A 12686-nucleotide genomic window follows, 5' to 3' on the forward strand; every position below is an offset into this window, starting at 1 on the left:
TTCGTTAATGAACACAAAATTATTGAATTTGATGTAGTTCATTTACTAATTCAAATCAGCAAAGACTCTTTTTAGAAATGGAGTAGCATGTTCATGATTATCACTTCAACATCTGGTGTACATATCAAGCTTTTTTAAGGTTGCGATGATCTTATTCACTTAAGCTATCCTTGCACTTGAAAATAAATAAATAAATTAATTAAACGAACTGGTTTATCCATACTAAACTTGCTTATTTGGTTCGTATAGTGAATCCTCATAATTTTATCACCATTAAATCTCTATAATATAGACACCCACTTGCTGATTAGAAATGCATGCTTTATTTTTCAACTTTCGAATCTTGTTGACCTATATAAGGTACTAGTGGATCAACCTAAGATATACTAAACTCAGGGTTTAGATCGGTTAATAAAGAAAAGATTGACTAGATATGATCCCTTATAGAAGTTTTTTTTTTTTTTTTTTTTTTTGACTAAATCAAGATTGTTTTGATGCTCTTTTTAAATTATTTTTAGAATTAATTTATATTTACCCTCTCAATCCATCCATGACTTGGCTCTTTTAATTTTAATTTCATTATATTTTAGGTTTTAAAATTATATTTATAAGTATTTAGAAATGTATCAGTAATTATTTTTTAAATTTTTTTTTGCTTGAAAATATAAAAAATAATTTTAAATATATATATTTTAAATTTTATCCCAACACCGCTTGGAACACAAGAAATAACTTATAATGCCCATAACTATAGTCTAATAAATTAATAATAGCTTATGATCCCCATCAGGAAGAAATCCATTGACTCAGTGTCGTCTTGGGCAGATGACAAGTCGCACGTACATCCCTCTAGAATCTAAAGTTCAAAGCCAAGCCAGCCTTGTCTTGCCTGCCTATCTATTAGCCTTCTGTTTGGGGCTCTCTATCTTCCATTTTCCGAGGAGCAAAAGCGCGGGAAAACAGAAAACACAAAGAGAGAGGCTAGAAGATTTCAAGGGCAAATCAGAAATCCAAATCAAGAAAACAATCAGCAAAAATGGGTTTGGATGGAAATTCAAAAGCAGGAATAACAGGAACTATAAATCAAAAGAAATCAGAGACAGAAGTCCCAAATTTAACAGGCAAAGTCCACTTACTACCTTGCTGCATCAAATATGATGGCCCTTCTGCTGTTTCTCACTACTTCAAACCCAAACCCACTGGTAAGTAAGTTCAGCTTTTTCTTCCCTGTTTGCCCATTTGGCCTCCCTCTGTTTATGTACTGTTTCTTATAATTCTATGTGTTTTGGTGCTTCTGTAGGTGTAGAAGTGGAAGAGATGAAAGTTGAGGAAGCTCATTTTAGAGGCAGGAAGTTACAGGGTGCCACACTTGCTATTCCAAATGGGTATTCTGGTAAGCATGTTATATTGTAACCCCGGAATTTTTTTAAATATACTTTTTATGATCCTATATGGGGAAAAAATGGTTTCTTGCTTACATAATGTGGGAAATATTTGAGTCGGTTTGATTCTTGTTTTTTTTTCTTAGTCATTGCTTTTGTGTGGGTGTTTCCAATTTTTTTTTTGATCGTGTGAAATGGTGTAAAATGGTTTCTTTGGACTTGGAGGGTTTTTGGCCCTCCTGTTGGCTGCAGCAGTTAAACTGATAGCTTAAAATTTTGAGTTGGGTGGTTCTGTGACAAAGCCCTCCTCAAAGGGTAGTAAAATTTTGAGTTGGGTGGTTCTGTGACAAAGCCCTCCTCAAAGGGGTAGTATTTCTTCTCTCATTTGTGGATCATATGATTAATTGAGAATTTGGCAATGTTGTGATGTTGGTTCAAATTAATATTTTTTGTTTTTGTATGTTAATTGGGATAGCGTGTTTGGTGGGTTATTGTAGCAATTGGAGCTGGAATGTGAAAGTTATTTATACAGATACCATTGTTTTTACCTGGTAGTACTAAGTATAGATTGGGGTGGAGAGTGGTTAAAAAACTCTGATAAGAACTATGACCTCATTCAAGGACTGAAACATAGAAAAGAACACCATAATCTCTTCAGATGTTAACACGCAAACATACTTGCACACCCAAATTTTGAATTTTAAGTCAGAAACAACTACTTTGGAGGCTAAATTGTATCTCCTCACAATAGTTTTTAAATCAGTCAAGAGGATGGTTCTGGCATGTTCGTCTCATTATCGAGAGACCTGAAACAAGATGGTTTTTGAGATTTGTTTTGCATACTTTTGATTTCACAAATGAGAAGAAACCAACTAGTTTAGGATTGAGGCTTGGTTGTTCTTTTATACCTTCAATTTCATAAGAATGGTTTGGTTTCCTGATGCGAATGAGTTTATGAAATATTGCAGAACAAGTTCAAGCTGGTACTTTTTTCTTATTGTTGTCTGCAGGCTTTGTCATAGGAAAGAAGAGTCCTGGCAAGAGAAAAGCTTCTGACATGTCTGAACAAAACTCAAACACTTGGGAGATAACTGCAAAATTTGAGAACATAACATATTGGAATCACGACAGCTTGCCTTCAAAAGTTGATGCTTTTGTGCGTTCCCTCCACTGGTTATCTGTGGCAGAGGCAGTAAGTTTCCTTTCAATGCCCTTTGTCATATAGAAAGTTGATACACTGACAACTTTCTCTTTTTCTTTGAGCATTTTGATCAGAGGGCACATGTACGAACTAAATTGTCACTTGAATCCAAATAGTTGTTTTGTTTTTTGGGCACAAAATCTCGAGAATGGAAAAGTAACCTGCAAAGAGATGTGTGAGTGAACAGCTTAGGTGTGTATGGCTATTGATTGACTTAACAGAAATGAGCTATTAAGCCCAAAGTCTTACATCTTTCTTACTCTCAGTCCATTTGGGAAATAGACACTGGCAAGGTGTTGGTTATCCAAAAGTGTTTTCTTGAAGAAACTTAAATCAGATTTTTATTGGAACACAGAATCCATTGCTTAGGATTTGACCAACATCTTAGGTTACTGAACTGGTTATCCTTTTTGTTTGAGTAAAAAAATATCAGACCTTTGACCTTTAGTTATCCTGAGAAATTGATTATGATTGCAGCTGCTCGAGCTAGTAAAGAGCTATTACTCTCAAAGTCTTCATTTTTCTTGCTGTTAGTCCAGAAGGAAATGGACACTGGCCAGTTACTGCATTCTTTTTTGTGGAGAAGTGTTGCCTTGAAATATTCAAAACTAGATTCTCTTATCTTTGTTGGAGCTATTTCTAATTTCCTTGCAGCAGTAATTGCCTAGGAAACACAGAAAATCATTGATTAGGATTTCACCAGCATGTAAATTTTGTTGATCACTTCAGCTTTTTATGGACAGAAGAATATTGATCAAGTAACATTTATTATGCATCTTCCATGAGAATTTTGGTTTACAATTGCAGCTGCACAAGCCAGCAGCAGCTGAAGATTTGGCTTCTGCATCTATTGCTCTGGAGAAGAAGTGATGAAGAAACGAGAAGGGCATCTTCTGAATTTTGCTGCTACCCAAGTGTACTTCTCATGCTAAATCAACTGTTTTGTCCTTTGATTTTGCCCTCCAGCACTCCCGGATCTGCAAAATTAGTAATTTATAGTTTGTCGTTATTACGAGTGGGAAAATTACATTTAACATCATGCAGCTTGGTCCGAATTGTTATTACGGTTATAGTTTGAAAAATTGCACTTTACATCTTAAATCAACAAAAAATTTCAATAATCAACCAAATGACAGATCAATCTTTCTGTCTTCAAGTTATGAAAACCTTCCTCTTTGCAAATTCTCGAGACCTTTAAATTGAAACATTAAGGCTGGTTTGAGCTTTGCAGTTTCTTGCCACTGTTTCCCACGAAATCAGGACCCCCCAATGAATGGTGTTTTAGGTAATTAGAAAATTGCCTCTTTTTTATCCTTACATTTGCTGACGCTGTTGGTTGCTCAACCTAGTGGTCTGCACTCCTCTGAGTTATTAGACTTCTTAGGACATGATTTAGAGCAAGTGTCAAATGTTCAAGCTTCTGCTGTTCTGCAACTTTATGATTGACACTGCCACTATTCTCAATACGCCAACTTCCCTTGTCAATCGTTGGGAAAAGGCAAACGATGCCTCCCTTGAATTCATAAAACCATATCATTCTGTGGCTCTTCACAACTGTGCTCTCACCAATGCAACTTGTTAGAGCAACGATCGATAAAGTCAAGCTCAGACAGCGTAAAAAACAGAAAACTACAGATTTCTCAGCCCATACCTGCTGGAAATTCAACAGACTATGTGAGTGCTTCAATTTGAGGTCACGCTGATAAATGAGGTTCTAGATCAGGCTAAGATAGAATCAGGGTGGCTAGAATTGGAAGAAAACTTTCAAATCTGACTTCAAAAAATGGACTACAGATTTGGTGTTTTGGATGTTCTTCTCATCGTTTGAATTGCGATTGTGGGTTTATGGTCGGAGTTGAGGGATCAAAGGGAAGCGAAGCGATTGTGTGTGGAATGAAGATTGGGTTCTTCTTCTTTGCAAATTCTTAAAACCCTCAATTGATCAAAACCTATGTCTCTTCTTGATATCCTAAAACCCTAGAAGAAGCAAAACCCGCCTTTGATGATCCAACATCAAAAGAAGCAATGGAATCATTAACTTCAATAAAGTCCCTTGGAGAAACATTCCAAACAAACACACCCTTGACTGAAAATCAAGAGGAAGAAGAGGAGGGGTGGGGACTCTTTAGTTGTTAAGTAAATTATAATTTATAATCAACATTTTTACTTTTTATTTTTTCTTTGAGAAGATGTTAAGTGTGCATAAAAAGTTTAAATTGTACTTAATTTTTAAATAAAATAAAATCAAATTTTATAAAGTTTGATTATACAAAAAAATAATCTAATCAAGAGTTCTTTTTTATCATTTTAAAAATATTTTTTTCTAACTCATACATGGCTATTCCTCGTGTATGGAACTCGAATAGACCTAACACTTCTCTTTTCTTTCTTCTTACATTTAATTATTAAGTGATTATTTTAATCATTTTTTTTTAAAAAATTCGAGACAAATTATTTGCAATATGTTTTTAGTTTTTAGATTAAAATATATTTAGCTTATGGAAACGTAATTGCAGAGCAAAATTCCCTTTTTCCCTTCACAAGTCAATTTTCTCTTGGTGGCAATGTGAGCATATGATCATAGAATAAGTATTTTTTTTTTTAATTTTTTTAAAAATAGAATGCATATTGTTATCTCTTAGCAAAACGGATCAATTCCTTTCATGACCATAGATATATGACCCCCAACGAGATACCAAAAATATTCTAATACTATTCTTCCTGATAAAGTCGACTTCATTTTACCCGATTCCTTCTTTTCAAAGTTAAATCGAATTTGTCTTTTCCCTTTTGTGGTTGAGATTGTTTCAATGTCCTTGTGTTGACAGGAAAATATTGATGAACAGATGAAGAGTCTCTCCATTTCCCTGGATATAAAGGCTTCATAAGGATTCATGGCATTCTCTCAGAACCGATATTAGTACATAGACTTCTTTATTTGCTCCCAAGATGTCAGAGGCAGCTGATCCTGGAGAAGTGGAATATGAAGAGGTTGGATATGCTATTAGCTTTTTTAGTAACTCTATTTCTTAAGTAGTTTTTGTTTGCTGCAGTCTCCCTTGGATTTAACATTTCTATAAACAAACTTGGGTTTTAGGTCATTTCATTCCACTTTGATTGTCCTTGATTACTGTTAAAATGAAAATGCATGCAAGACTATCATTGAAGACTGAAAATGATGGTGTTATTGATGGGCTAGAATGGTTTTTATGTTTACAGGATACGGGTAGGTGGAGGTTTAAGCCAAGGGGATTGAACATCACTTGGAGTAGTACCGAAGGTTATTGGACGATGCCTGAGAAAGGGTACTGATAATTTTTCCATTAATCAATTTCAGTGCTGTCTTTTTTGAGAAAGAAATAAAATTACAATATTTAAGAACTGTTTAATAATCAATGATATATAGAGAAGTATCACAGGACAGGAATTTTCTGACTTAGAGCACATTTGATGCACACGTCCTACACATAAATTACAGGACGGATGGCCCTGCAGAGTTGCTAAAGGTATGCTGGCTTGAAATAAACGGCTCAACCCCAAAACCCCTATCCAAAGGGGAGAGGTATGCACTGAGCTTCAAAATATCTATGGCAGAAGACAGATTTGGTTGGCAAACAGCTCCTGCTTTCATGATGGCTAAGGTAGGGAAGAAAGGAATTGCCAAACGGGAAAGAATCAAACTGGCAGATGTGCAGGCAGATCACGAAATGGAAGTTCCTTTTGGCAAGCTTCGGTTTGAAGTTTCGAAAAATGCTCAAGATACCACACTCTACTTCGGATTCTATGAATTGTGGTCTGGAGGATGGAAGGGAGGTTTACGAATTCATGAGGCTGTAGTTGAAAAAATGCCAGATTGAGGTTCTGTTCAAATTAATCACTCTTGTACCATCCTAGAGTTATGGCCAAATGTATTTGGAAAGATTTTTTTTTGGTGAAATATTCTTATGAATCCAAGAAAAAAAATTCTGTAACATCATAATAAAATCCTGCGATTGAATCTGCAAGATTCTATAGTCCATGGTTTTCCAGAATTTAAGAGCAAAGTCCACTGGTCTTTGGTTTATATTATAATGGATAACTCTCCCTCCTCTCTAATGAACCTGCCTAACCTATCTCAAAATAAATTAACCTGAGAACTTGGAAGTCCTGAATTTATTAGTGGCACTCCTCTTCTATACCGTTTTCACTTCAGTACAAGAGTTGAGCTAGGAAGGGTCCAAAGGGACAGAGTACTGTGAATCTGCAGATGCTGAATTAGAGTGAATTTAGCTAAGGATGGCCTGAAGAGACGCTACAGGTGTGTTGGTATGAAGTAACAGGCTCAGCTCATCATGTTACAAGAGCGAAGTCGTCTGAAATTAACTTCAAGTTATCCATGAAAAACAATGCATTTTCTTGGACTGATACACCTGTTTTGATGGTGGCCAAGACAGCAAAAAAAAGGGAAGATGCAAACGTGGTTAAAAATAAACCAATCAAAGTTAGGAGAGGAGTCAAAGGAAATTCCTAGAGTAGTATCTGAATGATTCAAAGAAGCTTCGAACCTATTGATCATGAGGTCCGATGGATCACTGTATTTTTAGAATTTCAGTTTTAGCCTAATTCTATGTTTTAAAGGGTCAAAACTCAGTGATAACCTAGCCTTGGTAGAATATCAAGCCTAGATAAAATATATTTTACTTGTTTCTAGGTCCAATAATTTTTAATTTAATTATAAATTGAGCTCAATCACATATGAATATAGTGATTTGCTAAATCTAATATTTTAGGATACAAGTCCATACTCAGATTAAGTATATATGAGTCTAGCGTATTGTCAGACCTGATATTATTGAGTTTAACTACATACTAAGATTAAGTATATATAATTTGACATGCTAAGCTCGAATATATATAAATCTAGCTAACTATCATATCTAATATCATTGGAATTAGCAAAGCATTGAACCGAAATAGATATAAGTTTGACAAAGTTATCAAATCCAACATTATCGAGTTCAATTATATATTGGTTCTAAATACAAATGATTTTGATAAGTTATGAAATCTAATATCCTTTAAATTTAATTATAGGAGGAGACTCAGCATATATGGTCTAGCTTGTGTTTCATTTCTTTTTCCTCTCAATTCACGTAATTGAACTGATTAGTATCTGCCATTGCCATTGTTTTTCTTCTAGGCAATAACTAAAGTGTCATTCGTTAATGAAAACAAAATTATTGAATTTGATGTAGTTCATTTACTAATTCAAATCAGCAAAGACTCTTTTTAGAAATGGAGTAGCATGTTCATGATTATCACTTCAACATCTGGTGTACATATCAAGCTTTTTTAAGGTTGCGATGATCTTTTTTTGAAAGATGTGTATATTATTTAAACGTCAAAGCCTGGCGGGAGTAGTACAGAAACTACACAATATCTTACTATGGCAAAAAACCATAAATAAGATAAAGCGCAGTATAAGAAAAACAAAAGCAAAGAAAACCTTAGAATAGCCATCCGAATGAGCTCAAAGCTAAACATTCCTCTACAAAACAAAAACGAAAATAACTTAAAGACATAGTGGGAGAAGATACAAGAGCAAGGCCACAGAAAAAAGGTGGAGTCAAAGCCAGGCAACAAATTCACTAGATCTCTGCACTCCTTGTTTAACCATGCAGTCTGCCATGCAATTACTTTCACGAAAAATATGGAAGAAGGTGATTGAACCAGAAAAAAGGTTGCGATGATCTTATTCACTTAAGCTATCCTTGCATTTGAAAATAAATAAATAAATTAATTAAACGAACTGATTTATTCATACTAAAATTGCTTTTTGGTTCGTATAGTGAATCCTCATAATTTTATCACCATTAAATCTCTATAATATAAACACACACTTGCTGATTAAAAATGCATGCTTTATTTCCCAACTTTCGAATCTTGTTTACCTATATAAGGTGCGTTCTATTTGATTATAAATCCTGAACCATCCTAGTGGATTAACCTAAACCTAAGATATAATAAACTTGAGGTTTAGACCGGTTAATAAATTAAAGATTAACTAGATTTGATTCCTTATAATTTTTTTTTGTTTTGCTTAAACAAGATTGTTTTGATACTTTTTTTAAATTGTTTTTATTAATAATTTATATTTACCCTCTTAATTCATTTATGGCTTGGATCTTTTAATCTTAATTTTATTGTGTTTCAAGTTTTAAAATTATGTTTTGAGTGTTTAGAAATATATTAATGGTTGCTTTTCATAGTAGTTTTTACTTAAAAATATTTTTAAATAATTTGTTTTAGTTTTTAAAAATAATTTAAAAATATAAAAAATTAATTTTAAATAAATTTTTTAAATTTTTTATCCCAACCGTTTGAAACACAAGAAAGAACTTATAATGCCCATAACTATATTCTAATAAATTAATAATTTATGATCCCCATCAGAAAGAAATCCTTTGATTTCGTGTCGTCTTGGGCAGATGACAAGTCGCACGTACATCCCTCAAGAATCTAAAGTTCTAAGCCAAGCCAGCCTTGTCTTTTCTGTCTATCTATTTAGCCTTCTGTTTAGGGCTCTCTGTCTTCCATTTTCCGAGGAGAAAAAGCGCGGGAAAGCAGAAAACACAAAGAGAGAGGCTAGAAGATTTCAAGGGCAAATCAGAAATCCAAATCAAGAAAACAATCAGCAAAAATGGGTTTGGATGGAAATTCAAAAGCAGGAATAACAGGAACTATAAATCAAAAGAAATCAGAGACAGAAGTCCCAAATTTAACAGGCAAAGTCCACTTACTACCTTGCTGCATCAAATATGATGGCCCTTCTGCTGTTTCTCACTACTTCAAACCCAAACCCACCGGTAAGTAAGTTCAGCCTTTTCTTCCCTGTTTGCCCATTTGGCCTCCCTCTGTTTATGTACTGTTTCTTATAATTCTATGTGTTTTGGTGCTTCTGTAGGTGTAGAAGTGGAAGAGATGAAAGTTGAGGAAGCTCATTTTAGAGGCAGGAAGTTACAGGGTGCCACACTTGCTATTCCAAATGGGTATTCTGGTAAGCATGTTATATTGTAACCCCGGAATTTTTTTAAATATACTTTTTATGATCCTATATGGGGAAAAAATGGTTTCTTGCTTACATAATGTGGGAAATATTTGAGTCGGTTTGATTCTTGTTTTTTTTTCTTAGTCATTGCTTTTGTGTGGGTGTTTCCAATTTTTTTTTTGATCGTGTGAAATGGTGTCAAATGGTTTCTTTGGACTTGGAGGGTTTTTGGCCCTCCTGTTGGCTGCAGCAGTTAAACTGATAGCTTAAAATTTTGAGTTGGGTGGTTCTGTGACAAAGCCCTCCTCAAAGGGGTAGTGTTTCTTCTCTCATTTGTGGATCATATGATTAATTGAGAATTTGGCAATGTTGTGATGATGGTTCAAATTAATATTTTTTGTTTTTGTATGTTTAATTGGGATAGCGTGTTTTGTGGGTTATTGTAGCATTTGGAGCTGGAATGTGAAAGTTATTTATACAGATACCATTGTTTTTACCTGGTAGTACTAAGTATAGATTGGGGTGGAGAGTGGTTAAAAAACTCTGACAAGAACTATGACCTCATTCAAAGACTGAAACATAGAAAGGAACACTATAATCCCTTCAGATGTTAACACGCAAACACACTTGCACACCCAAATTTTGAATTTTAAGTCACAAACAACTACTTTGGAGGCTAAATTGTATCTCCTCACAATAGTTTTTAAATCTGTCAAGAGGATGGTTCTGGCATGTTCGTCTCATTATCGAGAGACCTGAAACAAGATGGTTTTTGAGATTTGTTTTGCATACTTTTGATTTCACAAATGAGAAGAAACCAACTAGTTTAGGATTGAGGCTTGGTTGTTCTTTTATACCTTCAATTTCATAAGAATGGTTTGGTTTCCTGATGCGAATGAGTTTATGAAATATTGCAGAACAAGTTCAAGCTGGTACTTTTTTCTTATTGTTGTCTGCAGGCTTTGTCATAGGAAAGAAGAGTCCTGGCAAGAGAAAAGCTTCTGACATGTCTGAACAAAACTCAAACACTTGGGAGATAACTGCAAAATTTGAGAACATAACATATTGGAATCACGACAGCTTGCCTTCAAAAGTTGATGCTTTTGTGCGTTCCCTCCACTGGTTATCTGTGGCAGAAGCAGTAAGTTTCCTTTCAATGCCCTGTGTCATATAGAAAGTTGAAACACAGAAAATCATTGATTAGGATTTCACCAACATGTAAATTTTGTTGAACACTTGAGCTTTTTATGGACAGAAGAATATTGATCAAGTAACATTTATTATGCATCTTCCATGAGAATTTTGGTTTACAATTGCAGCTGCACAAGCCAGCAGCAGCTGAAGATTTGGCTTCTGCATCTATTGCTCTGGAGAAGAAGTGATGAAGAAACGAGAAGGGCATCTTCTGAATTTTGCTGCTACCCAAGTGTACTTCTCATGCTAAATCAACTGTTTTGTCCTTTGATTTTGCCCTCCAGCACTCCCGGATCTGCAAAATTAGTAATTTATAGTTTGTCGTTATTACGAGTGGGAAAATTACATTTAACATCATGCAGCTTGGTCCGAATTGTTATTACGGTTATAGTTTGAAAAATTGCACTTTACATCTTAAATCAACAAAAAATTTCAATAATCAACCAAATGACAGATCAATCTTTCTGTCTTCAAGTTATGAAAACCTTCCTCTTTGCAAATTCTCGAGACCTTTAAATTGAAACATTAAGGCTGGTTTGAGCTTTGCAGTTTCTTGCCACTGTTTCCCACGAAATCAGGACCCCCCAATGAATGGTGTTTTAGGTAATTAGAAAATTGCCTCTTTTTTATCCTTACATTTGCTGACGCTGTTGGTTGCTCAACCTAGTGGTCTGCACTCCTCTGAGTTATTAGACTTCTTAGGACATGATTTAGAGCAAGTGTCAAATGTTCAAGCTTCTGCTGTTCTGCAACTTTATGATTGACACTGCCACTATACTCAATACGCCAACTTCTCTTGTCAATCATTGGGAAAAGGCAAAAGACGCGTCCCTTGAATTCATAAAACCATATCATTCTGTGGCTCTTCACAACTGTGCTCTCACCAATGCAACTTGTTAGAGCAACGATCGATAAAGTCAAGCTCAGACAGCGTAAAAAACAGAAAACTGCAGATTTCTCAACCCATACCTGCTGGAAATTCAACAGACTATGTGAGTGCTTCAATTTGAGGTCACGCTGATAAATGAGGTTCTAGATCAGGCTAAGATAGAATCAGGGTGGCTAGAATTGGAAGAAAACTTTCAAATCTGACTTCAAAAAATGGACTCCAGATTTGGTGTTTTGGATGTTCTTCTCATCGTTTGAATTGCGATTGTGGGTTTATGGGTGGAGTTGATGGCTGGTGAGGGATCTAAGGGAAGCGAAGCGATTGTGTGTGGAATGAAGATTGGGTTCTTCTTCTTTGCATATTCTTAAAACCCTCAATTGATCAAAACCTATCTCTCTTCTTCATATCCTAAAACCCTAGAAGAAGCAAAACCCGCCTTTGATGATCCAACATCAAAAGAAGCAATGGAATCATTAACTTCAACAAAGTCCCATGAAGAAACATACCAAACAAACAAACAAACACACCCTTGACTGAAAATCAAGTGGAAGAAGAAGAGGGGTGGGGCTCTTTAATCATTAAATAAATTATAATTTATAATCACTATTTTTATTTTTTATTTTTTCTTTGAGAAGATGTTAGGTGTGCATATAAAGTTTAAATTGTACTTAATTTTTGAATAAAATAAAATCAAATTTTATAAAGTCTGATTATACAAAAAAAAAAAAAATCTAATCAAGTTTATTATTTAAAAAATATTTTTTTCTAATGTGTATGGCTATGACCATAATTATTAAACTAAGACTGGTTTGATGGGATGATTCGGAAATTGATTAACCTGGTGGTTGAACCGGTCCAAGTAAAATAAAAAACCAATGAGAGCAAAAAATCGGTCAAATTTGATAAACCTAGTAGGTTGACTCATGACTCGGCTGACCCGAGCGAACCCGGTTGAGACCTAGCTTATATATGCAATAATTTGATTTAACACTG

The 12686-nt window shown here is 34.7% G+C and overlaps 3 protein-coding genes across 3 annotated transcripts; all 3 read left to right on the top strand.

The window, feature by feature from the left end:
* Positions 1-872: 872 nt before the first annotated feature.
* Positions 873-3622, top strand: LOC133678315 (uncharacterized protein C12B10.15c-like). The gene is made up of 4 exons (XM_062100602.1): positions 873-1202; positions 1301-1393; positions 2393-2574; positions 3391-3622. The coding sequence occupies exons 1-4, from the start codon at positions 1037-1039 to the stop codon at positions 3451-3453; spliced, it is 504 nt and encodes a 167-aa protein (XP_061956586.1). The 5' UTR covers positions 873-1036; the 3' UTR covers positions 3454-3622.
* A 1717-nt stretch (positions 3623-5339) lies between these two features.
* Positions 5340-6587, top strand: LOC133678414 (protein PHLOEM PROTEIN 2-LIKE A9-like). Its single transcript, XM_062100708.1, has 3 exons — positions 5340-5574; positions 5803-5888; positions 6062-6587. Exons 1-3 carry the CDS (start codon positions 5533-5535, stop codon positions 6438-6440), a joined length of 507 nt encoding a protein of 168 aa, XP_061956692.1. The 5' UTR covers positions 5340-5532; the 3' UTR covers positions 6441-6587.
* Positions 6588-9104: 2517 nt separating this feature from the next.
* Positions 9105-11161, top strand: LOC133678385 (uncharacterized protein C12B10.15c-like). Its single transcript, XM_062100673.1, has 4 exons — positions 9105-9428; positions 9527-9619; positions 10570-10751; positions 10930-11161. Exons 1-4 carry the CDS (start codon positions 9263-9265, stop codon positions 10990-10992), a joined length of 504 nt encoding a protein of 167 aa, XP_061956657.1. The 5' UTR covers positions 9105-9262; the 3' UTR covers positions 10993-11161.
* The last annotated feature ends 1525 nt before the right edge of the window (positions 11162-12686 follow it).

Source organism: Populus nigra, chromosome 18, assembly GCF_951802175.1.
Source record: "Populus nigra chromosome 18, ddPopNigr1.1, whole genome shotgun sequence".
NCBI classification, from domain to species: Eukaryota; Viridiplantae; Streptophyta; class Magnoliopsida; order Malpighiales; family Salicaceae; genus Populus; species Populus nigra.